At 37.6% G+C, this 16,476-nt stretch overlaps 2 protein-coding genes across 5 annotated transcripts in view; one reads left to right on the top strand and one right to left on the bottom strand.

The window, feature by feature from the left end:
- The window catches only part of RSPH14 (radial spoke head 14 homolog), a 92,270-nt gene that overhangs the window by 33,803 nt on the left and 41,991 nt on the right, over positions 1-16,476 (bottom strand). The gene's annotated exons all lie outside the window — the stretch shown is intronic.
- Positions 1-16,476, top strand: part of GNAZ (G protein subunit alpha z) — a 64,437-nt gene that overhangs the window by 16,832 nt on the left and 31,129 nt on the right. For both annotated transcript variants that reach the window (XM_030501512.1, XM_030501514.1), the window contains one exon: positions 6,023-7,303. In XM_030501512.1, coding sequence (XP_030357372.1) covers positions 6,581-7,303 — 723 coding nt within the window. In that variant the 5' untranslated portion in view covers positions 6,023-6,580. The remainder of the gene's footprint in view (positions 1-6,022; positions 7,304-16,476) is intronic.

Here is a 16,476-nt window from a genome sequence, read left to right as displayed (position 1 = left end):
GCTAAATTATTAGGCTACTGGTACTGCTTGCGTTTGAGGGAGAATATAGCTTTGTGCCTACGATGCCAGCTGAAATACCTGCTGTTAGCAGTGTATCTTATGCACAGCCTCCATTGACTGTGATAGTAACAGCCCTTAGCTTTATTCTCAGCTTAGAAGCCAGCTCTTTTCAATAAGATCTTTGAAGGGGGAACATCGTTCAAGGCATGCCATGATAGTGTGCCAGTAGCTAATGCAACAACATACAGTACTCAGATCTTTCCTTAGGAAAACATGTACAAGTGAATTGTGTTGTGGTGTCATTCTCCTTCCCTGCCCTCATTGTCACTTGGGAACATGCTGAACAAAGGGATAAGTGTTTGTGATTACAAACACAGGGATCAGCTTGAACAAGACAAAAGTGATGGGTAGGGGCAAAGAGCAAGCCTGGATATGAAGCCAACAATAATGACTGGTTTTATTTGCTATAAAAGTATGGACAGAAGAACGTGCTGGTGCTAAACTGCCTGCTCGGTTAAATGGGCTTCAACAGGTTTATATAATAAACCAGTGCAGAATTTTTCTCATATATTCTTCCCACTCTAAAAATTGTTTTGGCATTACATCTTTGATAATTGAAATAGATCACTGTAAGCTCAGGATTTGGGGCATGTTAATTTTCTCTTGTGTGAAGAACTACCCATTTCAATCATTACAAGATAGCCCATATATAACATCAGATTAAACAAATATATTAACATTTTGAGCAGCTTCAATTGTCAGGAGAAGGCAGGTGTATTAGTTTAGATACACACAGAATCATAGAATGGTTTGCATTGGAAGGGACCTTAAAGCTCATCCAGTTCCAACCCCCTGCCACGGGCAGGGACACCTTCCACTAGAGCAGGTTGCTCCAAGCCCGTGTCCAACCTGGCCTTGAACACTGCCAGGGATGGGGCAGCCACAGCTTCTCTGGGCACCCTGTTCTACATATGCAGTGTAATCTGATCATTCAAAGAATAAGATTTTTTTGTTGTTTAAACCAAGTTTAGAGAGAAATGTGCACAGTGCAAGGAAGCAATAGGACTTTCCATTACAGTAACTGAAAAGACTTTAATTAGAAACTTACAGCCATGAAACACTTCAATTTTTAATAAAAAACCTGATCTAAAAAAAACTTCAGAACAAATTCTAGACTGCCTTGTTCTCAAAGTACGTTCCAAGGAAAAGCAAACCTGGCGAGAGGAAGTTGATCTACACAAACTATTATGTTATTGCTACTGCATTTTACTGTCCTGGCTATGTAAAGTTATTCTTTTTCTTAACTTTAAAAAGCAGTGACTGTGAATGTGGGAGATGCTTCTTAGTGTATGTGGAAAAACTTAAATCAATTTTGTTACTATCATGAACTGTTGGGAAATAGTATCTATTACTCTGCTTTACAAAGCAATAATATAATTGCTCCATTGTATTCCTACTTGAAATAGTGATATCCAAATCTATTATATAAATATGTGATAGGAATGACTGGAAGCAAAAAAAAAAAAGTTCAATAGTGTAAAACTCACACAGTGTTTACTGACTCCTGGTCTCTACAATAAGGAGGTGCTACTCTATCCTTTTCTATGTTAAACCTTGTAATGAATGGCAAGCAGCATAATTGATAGGTAAACCACTGTGGGGTGTGAATGATCCACCTGAATGTCTGTGGAAATGTGCAGTAGGAAGCACTACAGAGTGTACAAGCGGTCTTGAAAGTGTCTTTCTACCAAACTGTTTGCCATAAGCGATTGTTGACGCCAGTAACAAAGTTTAATAAAAATTCTATTTATATGGGCATAAAATCTCCAGATTTATCAGGAGTGCTGATGCATTTTGGGAGGAATATGTATCCTCTTGCTGCTTGTCTCTAGTGAGCCTTTTTGTTTTCCCAGGATGAAGTTTGACTAAAGAGAGGAGAGGGAGTCCCATATGTGCTGCTTGCAGAATTGTTCATCTTTAATCATAGGCATGCATAGAAAATGTCACAAAGAATTCAACCAGGTCTTAATGAAATGACAGTGAATGTCATGTCATTAGATGATGATGAGGACTTAAATGTCCTGAACATGTCAGAATAAACATGATTAATGGAGCCCAATCTTATTTTTATGTAATGAGCACAAGAATTTGGCCTGATATCTGATACAGTAATTCCATTCTCTCTGTGTGGCTGGAAAGCTACTCAGTAAGAAACAGCTTCCTCAACTCTTATTTTTCATATTGTATGACCACTGGAAAAAGCCAGTTATTTGAAGAAAGCATAACTCCTTGTTTTGGAGGGTTTTCCTTCCCACATCTTTGATGTATTAAATTTGTGCTAATTACCCTTCTATTAATGTGTATGCTATTATTTTAATTTTCTGCTGATTAATCTGTTCTTCATGTGCTAATGTCCTTCTGATGTGCAAAGGGAAATATAAATGTAGCTGCTATTAAGACTCTTCTTGTAGAATTTTAGACCAGGTATTAGTATTTGGGGCAAAGGATTCAGACATCTTTATATTTAAGGTATCCAAAGTGCTTACCTTACAAGCCTGTTCATACATTGTGGTGTATACTGGCAAAGACAGCAGATAAGCAGTCCATACTGCCATGTAGAGGTGACTTGATGTACTGACTGGATAACTAGTTCAGAACAACTGAGAGTAATACTGTTGTGGTTAGTTTTTGGAATTGGTCACTGCAGAAGTCCTGTTCTAGATAATTAACTTCATGCCTGTGGATTTGGGGTGGCTTTACAGGCAGGGGTTGGAGCACGGACATTCAAAGAATGTGGTGAGAAGGTGGGTTTAAATAGGAGCAAGAAAGAGGATGGGAAGTTGAAATACTGTACAGGAGATCTTCAGAACTGAGTAAAAGCTGCTGTACTGAAAATGTATACGTTAACAGTGTTCTGGGACTCTAAGGAAAGACAGGAATGAGTGGGATATCCAAGCATATTTTAATCAGTATACTTCATATACTGATTTTTTGACCACCTTTTTGTGATCAGAGTTCCAGTTGTGGGATTTTGCAGTAGTTTGCAACAATCATCTGTTAATCTTATTCTAACTAAAATATAAAGCTCTCCTTAATGCATTGGTACCAGCCCTGACCTGTACTGAATCATCGTGGTAGTCATGAATCCAGGTCTACATTGGTTCAACTATGTATCTCCCTTAAGCAGGGTTAGAGTTAGGAAGCGATTTAAAGATAAATGTAGAATCAGTAAAAGTATCTCAGAGCGAGTGATGGCAAGTTCAACTGTCCCAGGCTAACGTCCTAGTAAACTTCAGGAATGAGTATGCAGAACTGTCATCCATTGACTCTGTCCTTTTTCTCTGAAGTTAAGACACCTTTTTGTCTGATGTTAAGGGATTAACGGTGATCGCCATGACTGTTTGTCCTTCCATATGTGCGTGTTTCATGTTCCCAGATACCTTGACATTTAGATATTGGAAACTGCTGAAAAGGCATCCAGGGTATTGCAAGAACCTGCCTAATACCAAGATGCTGTTACAGAACTGTAGATCCCAGAGATGCGTAACAGTGGGGACTTGGATTTGAAAGCAGACGCATAGACTCTACCTTTCTACTTGTCAGACAATCATAAATTAGAAGAGATCTGTAAGTGTTTTTAAGCATGTTCAGAGACAAAGCTATACAAAGTGTAGAAACTAAGATTAGGATAGCCCACTGTGACAAAGAATATATGAATAACAGAAGAATAGTAATACCTCTTGCAAAACAGTGAAGTCTGAGATCATTACACTTGTTACATTCCTTACTACCTCAGGAATGAAATCCTAGATATATACTTTATTACCCTCCCAAATAAATGTTCTAAGAATGATGTTTTTTCTTGTAAATGTGAGATGCTAAGGAACTCACAAAGTGAGGTTTATTCTTTTTTTAACCATCTAAACCACCTTCAGTACTGCAGCACTTATCTATATGTGAGAAGCTCCTGCCTTGAAATCTTTATGCTGTGCTGTATCTCAGTTAACTGTACTTAAGGGTTAGCTAAAACTATTATTTGACACAATTAATTCCTACTATAATTAACTCCTACTACTGGGAGGGCAAGGCAAGATCTTGCTGAAATCCCTGGCTGGTAATGATTTTTGGCAAGACAAAAAGCAAGAGTTGAAATTCTCAATAGTAAACCAGTACCTTGCAAAACATTTACTATTAAATGTATATGCATTTATAAATATGTTACACATTAAAATAGAAGTCATGTAAATGTAAGTTCATAGTTTTCAACCAGAGCAGTGTGGCTGTGTAAAATGAGACCCACCATGTCCTGCTGTATATCTATGTAAGTGAATCATGTCCTATGATGTAGGTGATGTGGAGAAAGGAAAAATACATATTGGTAAATCCAGTGCTTTGTTTAAAATACTTATTACAGATTAGTGTTTTGGAGTACTGAAATATCTTTTGCTCACTAAAACTTCTGCTGTGATGCATAAGAAAGAGAGAAAGCAAAATACATGAGGTTCCAAGTAGCTGTAGTTCAGTTTCTTTTCTCACAAAAGCTTCTGTTCAACATCTGCTGGGTTCATTCTGTCCCTCTCCTACTAGTGTGGAATCATCCTCTTCAATACGTATTTTAATGCTTTGTCACATCTACACTGAAATGCTAGGAAGTTCATGCAAGAAAACTTCCAAAGACTTCTACAGCAACTTTGAAAATAAAATCTGGGAGATTCAGTCTTACTAAAATGTAGAAGAATTTATATTTCTGTAGTAGGCTCTGAACTTAACCTTATCTCTGAGAGGATCTCAGTGGCATGTAGTTCAGTTTGTAAAAATACTCAGTGAAAACCCCCTAGGCACAAGTAAGCAGACAGCAAGATAGGTGCCAAAGTGGGCTGGGGCCAGCTTACAATGCAGAAGCCATGACATTTGTGGTTCTGCTGCCCACTGTGCTCGGAGCTTAGTGGGAGCAGCAAGCCCTTCATAGGAAAGAGGCAAGTTATCACCAATCAGCTGTTCGTAATGTGTTTTCCCTCTGTGGAGAGGTAACTGCTTCCTGCTGTTGCTTTCTGCAGAGTTCCAAATAGGAGGCTTAACCCCTAATTTGGAAAAGAATAATTGCTCTAACAGTCACTGCAAAGTTGTCAGCCCTTGCTTGGGATGGCATTTCCTGTACTTTTTGTATGAAACACTATTCACTTATGCTTACTTCTAGTAAACATATATAGTAAGTATAGTACTTATTAGCGACTTACAGTCACTATTCACTTTTACTGTACCTCAGAATTTCCTGTATCAAAAATGGAAGAGAGGAGGCTTAATAACACTTAGCTTGGCTATGGAAGGAAGCTTACAAAGTTTGTTGTAGTAGTGCATCACTTTATTGATTAAGCAGGATGCACGTAGTATGTCGAACAGCACTGTTCTCCAAGGGGAAAGAAGATCTCTTACTGTATTCTGCAAAGATGAGTAACTCCCTTTTACAAAATCGTGAAGCAAAGTTGATCACCTCCTTTTGCTTCCTAATTTAGTTATTTAAATGTTCCATGCATACAGAAAAGATGAAAGAAAACTGAGGAGGACATCTGTCTGAGTACAAGATACTGATATAAATAGAGAGACTGGGGAAAGTAGTTGTGAGTCTGTTTCATTTTCTACTTCAGGAAAACCAGTCAGAACAGGACTGCGCAGGAAAAGCACTGTCATAAGCTCTTGCTGAGGGAGAAATTGGGGCACAGCTCAGCACTGTTTGTTTTCATGTAGGTTTGGATAATAAAACACAGAAGGCTGAAAAGCAGATTTGATTTACTATTGTTCAGAAACCACATTTTCTTAGGTCTGCAAGCTTCAGCTGTCCCTACGTTTTTGCTGTGGTTTTAGATTTTTGCTTTTCTTTACATATTTTTCCATCTGTATTTTCTGATCCATTATTGAGATAATAAAAGATTTAAAAGTCTAGAAGAGGAGGAGAAAGTGAGTGGTTTGCAGCAAGGAAGCGGAGTCTCTCATTTTATTCATTTCTTTTCTCATTGTTTGGCAGGTGGAAAGCACTGATTTACAGAGCTGAACTGGATCAGCTGAAGAAGTGGAGGAACAGAAACAAAACAAGTACAGCACCATTGAAAAGAGCTTCAGCTTTACCTAGCAGCATCACCAGAGCAACCAGAAAATACAATTAAAAGACAAGAGCTGGAGCAGAAAAGGTGAAAGCGCAGCTCCTTACCTTTGGACAGAAGGCAGCAAAATAATTATGCAGAACAGAAAAGAGTATTTGATGGATCTAGCCAAACAGCGGCAAAGGGAAGTGTCCCTTCAGTAACAGGAATGTGTCACTGTTTATGCGCTGGAAAGGGGAGTGCCATGAGATCTGCTGAAGAGACTATTTCTGTGGTTGCTTATCTACATGGGTTTGGACCCCTGCTGGGACTGAATTAGGTGGTACCGGCATCTCGGACTATCAGGTGTTTGAGATCGACTTTTTTTTCTTGTTCAAGGTGTACCTGGCACGAGAACTGAAAGACACTGCAGATCTTTTTCAGAGACGCAAACAGAGTGAGACGATCTCCAAGCCTCCCCTTCCATAACCACCTGCTATACCATGGGATGTCGGCAAAGCTCTGAGGAGAAGGAGGCAGCGCGGCGGTCCCGTAGGATTGACCGCCACCTGCGCTCTGAAAGTCAGCGACAGCGAAGAGAGATTAAGCTCCTACTCCTGGGTACCAGCAATTCGGGGAAGAGCACTATTGTAAAGCAGATGAAAATCATTCATAGTGGTGGCTTTAACTTGGAGGCTTGTAAGGAATACAAACCTCTGATTATCTATAATGCAATTGACTCTCTCACACGTATTATACGGGCTCTAGCCACCCTTAAGATAGAGTTTCACAATCCTGACAGAGCATATGATGCTGTGCAGCTTTTTGCCTTGACAGGCCCAGCTGAGAGCAAAGGTGAGATTACCCCTGAGCTCCTGGGAGTCATGAAACGGCTCTGGGCAGACCCTGGTGTGCAGGAGTGTTTTTGCCGCTCCAACGAGTACCACCTAGAGGATAATGCTGCATACTACTTAAATGACCTAGAAAGGATTGCAGCACTGGACTACATCCCTACGGTGGAAGATATTCTGCGTTCTCGGGACATGACCACAGGGATTGTAGAAAATAAGTTCACCTTCAAAGAGCTGACTTTCAAAATGGTGGATGTGGGTGGACAGAGATCTGAACGCAAAAAATGGATCCACTGTTTTGAGGGGGTTACAGCAATAATTTTCTGTGTGGAGCTGAGTGGATATGACTTGAAGCTGTATGAAGATAATCAAACAGTAAGCGCACCTTCTGCTCCTTATTCTCTTTCCTTCTTTTCCTCCCCCCCCCTCCCCAGTGTTTGGCCTCTTTTCCCTTCACCTTCCTACCCTCCAAGGCAGTAATCCCCAAGTTCCTAACCCCAAATGTGATTTCCTTTGCCTTGCCCCCAATCTATAGCAAAAAGCCAGAAATTATGACTCCTTTATTTGGATATTTTTTTCCCACTGGACAGATTTATTTAATGATACTTTTGGGAAATGGAGGTGCTCTTCACATGACAGCAGTATTTTTTGTGGGGGCGTGTGTGCGCCTTTTAGCTAAATGTTTATCTGGTTACTGTTACTCCAAACATCACTTAGACATACACAGTAGTAACATCCTGCAGTACAAGGGTGGTTAATTTGGACACCATGTTTTGCAAGTCTTCGGAAATTTTGAAGCTAAAATAGTACTGAGTAACAGTTTTCTCCCCATCTATTTCCCCAGAATCTTCAATCAGAATCTGGGATGAAATTAACTTAAAAAAAAAAAAAAAAAAGTTTTTAATGAGTATGGAAATTTTAAATTTAATTTTTTCTTTGACTTCTTGTTGATATGGCTGATTTGTCTCATGCAATGAATAACTATTTCTGTTTAATTCCCTTAAATGCTATTAGCTTCTGCTTCACAAATACAGTAACTATGGAAAAACACATGAGCATTCAGGCATATGGAACCATGTATTTGCTATCACATTTAGGTTGCCTGAGTTAACCTTTAAAGGGTTTCATTTGAACTTATTTTTTTGACAGCTTTGTAAAACATGATGCTTGAGAGAGAGGTTTGTGGGTAGGAACACATAATGATTCTGTCATCTAGTGGTTCCTAAATGTGCTGTATTTATGTTTGAAAACAGCTGCCTTTCAGGAAGAATTAATATCTATATTGTAAAATCAGAAAGTCAACCTTAAAATGCTTCTACTTCTCTTGTATTCCTTTACATATCTTCAGTTGTTTTACATTAATTTTGTACAGGACTAGTTGCATACCTGATTTTATTATTGAAAGTTGTTTCTTGAGAGCTTCTGTGCTCTTTAAAGACGCCAAATAGAAGGTCTTGGTTTTGATAATGACTGGAAGGGCTTCAGTGGCTTCAATGGCTAATTGTGAAAGCCTCCCAGAAATTACTCGTATTTTATGTAACACATGCCTTTCACCAGATCCCTGAGGCAAGGTGAGCTATATCAGTACCTGAAGCAACTTCAGTGCCTTCTATCTAATCTGCTGTTTATACAGTATAGCTTATCATAGAATCACAGTGCAGATTAAAATGTCAGTTGGCCCAGGGGATTCCACAGTTCTGGTGATTGGAATTGACAGCAATTGAGGTGGAGAAACTCCTTGAAATGGAAGTGGTTGAAGAAAAGACTTTTATAGGTGATGCTTCTGACATATTTTTCACAGTTTGTATAAGAAGTTGACAGACATCACTGAGGTAGTGTTAGAGTAAGATGCTAATATGTCCTTCTGCAACTCCTACCCTCCAAACCAGCAAAAGACTAGATTATCACTTAAGAAAGCAAGTGAAACTATTGCCTTCACATCCCATGTATGTAGGAAAAGAGTTCTTTACGTATCACTTTATACAATCTCTTTTTGTTACTGATACAGAGATGTGAAATCATTTCAACTCATCTGTCCTTTAATTCCTTTGTCAGTATTTTTGGTTGCTAATACAGTTTTTTTTTTACAAAGAGTTTTCTTATTAGGAAGGAGCTAAGTGATAAGTTTGAGATGCAAGTAGACTACAAAATCATTTCCAAAAATATTCCCTATGTTTTACAAGCTTGTCTTATATGCTTGAATCCCTTTTGCATTTACTTTCTATGATTCTTTAAGGGAAAAAAACACTTACGGTCAAGAACATTCACCTAAGCTGAATTCTGATAAAACTCTTCAGAAATACTTGATTTTTACTGCAAATGAAATATACATTATGAATACTAAATCTGTTACAAAGATTTTTCATATTAGAAGGCAGCTAAATGACAACTTTGAGAAGCTATGTCACTGGGTCATGAGAAATAATCAGACCAGAAAAAATTATTTTAAGAAAAAAAAGTTACCTAATTTTTTAGTAGCTTTGTTGACTTTGTCTGGATCTTTCTGTCTTGTCTCCATCATTGTCTCCATGTGTCTTAGGCCATTCTATGAGTATGGAATTCTCTCTTAAGTTATTTTGGCAAAGATCTGATATTTCCAATAATCCTTGTCAGCACTGTTTAAATTGGTCCTTTTTTTGTTGGTAGAGCTTATCACATATATAATATTTCTCTATTGTCTTCTGTAGTGATTTTACAGCTTACCCACTGCACTTCCGTTTTCTTCCCTGTACTCTTGTAATTAATTAACCGTTCACTCTCCTACACATGGACTTAGGCTTCATTACCTGGAGATTCTTGTCTTGGCATTAATGCCTTCCTACTGTAGTAGATTTCTCAAATCGATTTATTTAGTAACCTCCTCTTGACATGAGAGAAGCATTATTTCTCTTAATTCTCAGAGATATTAGGAAAAGCATCTATTATTTGTATCTAGACCCTGACTTGGAGTTAATTTGGCTTCTTGCAATTCCTTAGACTTTTCCTGCCATGCTTTTCAGATTTAAAAATCAAAATTAATTAGCCCAAATGGGAAATCAAAATTTGATTCTAAATGCTGGAATCAAAATCCTTATGGATGTTGATTTTGATTCCAGTATTTAGAATCAAATGAATTAAGTGTCAGGGTTATTTCAGAGTGACATTGAAGCCCACTTATACATAGTGTTTTAACAGCCTGGAGGGCTAATCTCCTATAATCTCTTTTTATCCCTTTTCTACAAGCTGATGTTCCTTGGTGCTCCTGCTTATAGAACGTACTCATCATTGAAATTCAGACTTTTATTATCCCTCAGCTTCTATTTGTATGCAACCACTGTCCAAGTATTTGCCCATCTATAAAATTAAATTCTACACACATATTCGTATGATCTGTGGAGAAATTGGAGCACAGATGGGTGAGAACAGTCATCATCCTGTAACTCCCACTTATGTGGCAAAAAGGAGAGGGACATTAACAGCATTTCAGGGGCAACCTGACTGTATAATCATAAAGAACAGGTTACTTCTGGCCCATCTTTCTTTGGCTATTATGTTTTATCCAAACATACATCCATAATTTTACAGAGATGGCATGTTTCAGGTGTGCTGAATGCACAACACAGCATTAAACAGCTCTGACAGCAAAACTATGAGAAGTGCCTCCACTGGTACATCAATTGAACTGCAACACTGAGACTGCCACTCCTGAGAAAAGCCCTATGAATAATAGTGTTGCTGAGTTTAAAATGCTTCCTGGTGTAGTTTTATGCTGAAGACAACTATTAAACAAAACTAGTTGTAACTTGCCGCTTGAGAGAGCGTGTAAGAATCTGGGTGATATATAAACCATGCAAGTTGAGCAAACAATCTGTATGAATATGAGAACTGCCGTGCTTCCTGTTGACAGAAGTGGATAAATGCCATGAATAAGCTCTGTCTTTACTGAAGATGCATTAAAATAATGATTGACAAATATGGTAAAAATCGAGTGAAAAATGAGCTAGATCTGCATACTGGTAGGTCCTGAATATAGCTAACTCATGGAGTCCGTTCAGGGCAAGATTATTGTAGTGACACCAGTGTACAGAAGGGAGAACAAAAATAATGCCCAAATTATCAGTTGCCTGGACAGTTTTTTCCTTTGTCTGTGATTTTAAGAGACAATGTAAGTTAAAATTTATCCTGCCTGGAAATAATTGAGAGAAGGGAAGACATTTTTCTTCTGGGGCTTTTGTTCTTTCTCCTGCTATGCTTTATTCTGAGTAACTTCATTTGCAGAGACAAAAATCACCTGCATTAACAGTTTGTAGGTCTAGCCAAACTAGTATTTTGACTTATCTGTTCAACATGTGTGATATTTAGCTGCTTACTAAAGAGCAAAATAGAGAAAAATAGAATTCTTCACTTTTTTTCTTCTTCCCCCTTGTGCGCTTTCTTTTGTCACTCTCAATAACAATATTTTTCTTGCTTATCTAAGGTTATCTGCAAATATGATCTGAGTCTGTTTTCATTTCCGCAGTGTTATGTGTTGTCTTCTACCTAAGATGTAATAGAGCTCTATCTTTCTATGCATCATACCTAGTTAGTATGACTCAACTAGGTAACAGCTGCCTCTTCTTGTGACACAGTTGCAAAATTGGTTTGTACAATACCTTTGGAATGCTACTGCTTTATTACAAGATTATTATTCCTGACCAGCACTCTGAGAAGGTCGCCTTTGGTTTTTATATCCCCATTGTGATTTCTTCTCTATTACATCAAATAAATTGATTGTCTTAGTTTTCATGGTCCTTAGCAGCTTACTGACCCATTCTACCTTCTGTTACGTACTAAGATGTCATCTCTGGCCTTTGATAATGTAAAATTATCTTCTTTCCCCTGCCCCCCCTTCTTACATGTTGCATCCTGCAGTTAGGAATTTCCTGTTAATATCTGAGTGTCTCAATTTAAATTTCTCCTTAAATGAATGTGTACTAGAGAATGTTAAATAATCTGTACTCTCATGTTTGTACTCCTGCCTCTAATCCTGAAAAGGAGTCTTGCAGTTTCTTTGCAAGTCCCCCATCTGTATGCATGCAGTTTAGTGTTTCATACCTGTTATCCATCCCAATGGATAGTTTTCAATTTTCTTCTACAGTGTTTAACTGCAACAGGGTTCTAGACCATTAGAAAGGGTCTTCAGAGATAAAATAATGAAGTAAGTAGTGAAATGAATTAAACATGGATGTATGATTGAGAGTTCCTGAGGTCAGTAGTTGCAACAGATTCACGTGGTGAGGGAGATACCAAGCAAAGGTGGTATGTCTGCTTTTTCTAAAAATAATACTAGTTCAATAACTTTATCAATGTGAATGCTACTTGCAGGTAACTTGGATTTAGATAATTTTTCTTCTTTTTTTTTTATAGCAATTATTACCGGTGAAAGGAAAAATAAAATTTGAGGGGGTTCTGAGGCTCTTTTTTAGTATAGTATCTTGTTAAAAGGAAGGTGCAGATGAAAAAGACAAAATAGTTCATACTGCAGTAGGCCTTATGCAAAACAAATCTTTGGGGTCACAATGGAACCTCTCAATTATCTCATAATAATTTACCTGGAAAGCCCTTTGTCACATGGTAACGGTATGAATTCTGAGCAGAAATACTGTTTCTGCGAGGAAATTTTTTATCGAATAAACAAATACTTAAGGAGCTTATTTGCCTTTCCTGATACTTCAGCTTTCTGAGACTATTTAAACTCCTTCCTGGCATGCAGCTATTGTTCTGCAATACTAACAGTAACAGCCAGAACAGAGGGGAAATTATGCTACATGTAATACATAGCCCTTTTAGCACCTGGAGTTACCATTGGTAAAAAAACATGGCAGCAAACATCTTTCTGACAAAATAAGTCTCTTGGGAATCTGCAAAAAAGATTGACCTAAACCATTCAGGTGCTCTCATTTTTTACTAAGCCATTCCATTTCATGATATTTCATAGTGAAGTTTGTGTGGGAGCAAAGCCTAGATGACTTCAGCATTCATGTGTGCAATCTTTCAGCTCTGCAAATGGAAGTCTAGCCTTGCTTTTTTTCACTTAAGAATGTAAAATATATATTCCCTTACCAAAGTTTAACTTTAAATGGTGATATATCAAGTTCCATCCTGAAGGCTTGTACCCAAGCATATATCTTCTAAAATATGTGAATATCAGTAAAATAATAAATATACATAAAATGATCAATCAACTCCCAATTTAGATATTATTTGAGGTCTGAAGATATGCTTCTGATATGGATATCCACACATAGAAAGGGAATAGACCATAGCAATATGATGTTCTCCTATAAGAAATTGCCATCTTGATGTGAAACTCTCTTGATGACTATATTGAAAATCAATTACTTGAAAACAAATTCTGTATTTGTCCTTGTAGAATGCCTTTAACAGTAAGGAATGCCATAAACTTTTAGGGCTGTGGTGCATACATGACAAGTGTGGCCTAGCCTTTTAGAAAACATGCTGCTTGGACGTTTAGAGGTTTAAACTTCAGAGGAACAACTACCTATGTTATTCAATACAAAGTTGAAAATAACTCTTTAAAAACACTGCGTGTAAATAAGGTCATTACTGCACAATGTAATATATTCTTCTATAATCCCCTCCCATCCCTAATAACAAGTGTAATTTGGCATACATTTGAGCTTTCTATGCTGTTGGGATAGCAATCCAAAACCCCTTCAGGGTGTTAGAATGCTTCCTGAGTATGTATTCCCAGTAGATATTTTTTTCAGTGTATCCAGAGACATCTGACATAGTTCTTCTACCTGTGAATGTAGAAAGACACTGCATCCTGAAATGGAGGCTGATAGAATTTTTCTGGTTGCTGTTATTTGGTGGAGTTGCTACTTTACTGTTTAAAGAAAACAAAAGGTTGACCTGAAATTTTACTCCTGAAATGCCATAGCACTCATCATTATTGCTAACTACTGAGCAAATCTCTCCCATAACATTCACTTACTAAAACCATCTAGTTTGGAAGTTAGTAACAGAAGAACTTGTAAAGCATTTGACAAGCTTTAGTGAAGAAAATTGCATGTCATGAAATGAGAAAATAGGAAGTGGTCTTGAATACCAAAAGTCCTATGAGGTTTGATGGGATTAGTAACAAAGGAAAACCAAAACAGTTCAGTAGTACAGCAAGCAAAATCATGTATGAAATCTAAAAATACTAGGTACCAGCTTTTGAAAAGCATTACAAAGTGAAGAGCAAATACTTAATCATCTTGAAGGTATTGCTACTAACATCACATTACTTGTATTTATGTTTACCGTAGTTTTCAAAAATAGCTTTTGTTGTTAGTCTGATGCATGCATAGGTCAAAAAACTGGGTGAAACTAGTAACTTAGATTAGAATATACAGACACATGAAAAAATCTGTATCAGGAATAAACATGGTTCTTGCAAAGGGAAATCATGCCTTCTAAAGTTGCTAACTCTGGGTTCATTGGTTGTCAATTTTGGTGTGGTGGTGTGGGTTTTGGTTTTTTGTGGGTTTGTGTTGGTGTTTTTTGGTTGTTTTTTTTTTAGGCATGAGTAAGTATGCAGGAGATGAATTCAGATGCGGAAACCATTTTACTCTGGAAAAAGGATTTTTGACAAAGAGGCTTTCTGAAAGGAACTAGGCTGCTGTGGCTTTCCCCTGTCTCAGTGGGGAAGGCTTGTCCTGGACAAAGAGCTGATTAAAGGTGGCAGGAGGATTAGGATCTAGTGGACAATTCTTCTAGTGTAAGGAGGTAGCAGAGGAGCAGGAGGTGCTCTCATCACCTTTCACTGTTTAACATATTCCCAAATGATACTAAAAAGTTGCTGTTCAGTCTGACCTACTACTGATGTTTTATGGGCAGAAGAAGAATAGAAATATGATTTATGATAGAAAAATAATTGGATGAGCTCTCAATATTACTAATAAGGAATCTGTTTTTAGAGAAATGTAATGAAATGAAGCTTTTGATCAACTCTACTTAACAAATAGAATTTTTCTAAGAATTTATTATCGTGGTTAGATTACTAAGAGAATTATATCTATTCTTACAACAATATGCATATTTTCAATCTTTTTTATCACTTCTATAAAATAAGTATTCATGTTCCTGAAAATCTTTTAGATAAATATTTAATCATTGCTTTAATACTTTTGACTTTCTAGCTACTGCCTAGTGTCTTCCAGTGTGGTATTTAAGAACCTTGTATCTACTACCACCTTGAAGAAAAGGTTAATATATTCTGTCTTATCCTTAAGCTGGTTTATGTGGTAGCACAGAAACTTCTCAATTGCGTAAAGCAAAGAGACTTCCCTATGGTTGACGCATTCTCCTTTCTTTTGTGGCTCTCAGTGCAGCCTAGAGCTATGTCTCAAGCCACACTGTCATCTTCTACTACTGCATAATGGATCTAGTGCACGTATAGCGTATTCTGGCATGCTGGTGGCAGCAGCCAGTCAGCGTCCTTCCTCTCTTCTTACAGATGATAATCTTGGACATGTGCCGAAGGCCTTTACTGTGTGTTTGTGGTGAGGCTTGTGTGGTCCCAGGATTGACTGGCTTTGCCAGACACCTGCAGCATAGACATTCTCTTTGTGCACAGTGCCATGTCTGGACAGATGAGGTATGACTAGACGACAAAAGAAAGTTCATGGTAGTTAGCTGCTGCAACCTCGGGTAGAGTTGAGGCTGAGGAGTTGCAGGTCACATGAATTGTCTTGTTAGGTCAACATCATCCACTGAGCATTCTTGTTCTGTGGAGTGTTACAGGGCTGTTCTGGGGCCTTTACTCCTCTTGATCATATTATCTTTTTAAAAAATTTACTATTAACTCTGTCTACTGCCTTTTATACTAATATCCTTATATTTATACTGATAACCTTTTATACTAAACACTTCAGAATGAACAGCATGAATACAATTAAATTCATTGTTGTCTCTGTATTTGCTTTCAAAACCATTTGGTGGTTATGCTACTAGACTATTCTAGCTAAACTGGACAGCACCAGTAAAAGGAGAACATTCTCGTCTGACAGTAACCTTGTATCTTAAAAAAATACAAGTATTTGTTATACATGCTGGAAAGGTGGTGGGATGGGGTTTTTTTAGGCTATAAAGTTTTGCAGGTACAAGTATCTGACCACTGAAACATACCTAGTAATATTCTCATAGTGGCACTCAGTGTAGACTAAGGCTTTTCAAGAGTAACGTTTTGGTGTTACTTTTTGCATTGAAAATGTTCTGTGGATGCCAAAAATCTTATTCCAACTTCAACCTCATTTTGCTTAAGTTTCCTTTGCAATAATCGTAAGTGGATCCCATCTCTGTCAATCCTGCAGAATCCCTGAATTCAGTTACTTATATAAATAAAAAAACTCAGTGACTTGACATACAGTTGTAATCCGTTCTAATTCTGCTATGTTATTGTTTTTATCCTGGCTGGGGTTTAAGGTATGTTTTAATATAGTGTTCTCTGTGAGTATAGTTACTCTTTCTGTCATTAACTAACATATTAAATAAGCTTGGGCATTAAACATATTCATGTAGAA

This window comes from Strigops habroptila, chromosome 11, assembly GCF_004027225.2.
Source record: "Strigops habroptila isolate Jane chromosome 11, bStrHab1.2.pri, whole genome shotgun sequence".
NCBI classification, from domain to species: Eukaryota; Metazoa; Chordata; class Aves; order Psittaciformes; family Psittacidae; genus Strigops; species Strigops habroptila.
Note: the sequence above shows the minus strand (reverse complement) of the source record. Positions and strands in the feature narration are given on the sequence as shown.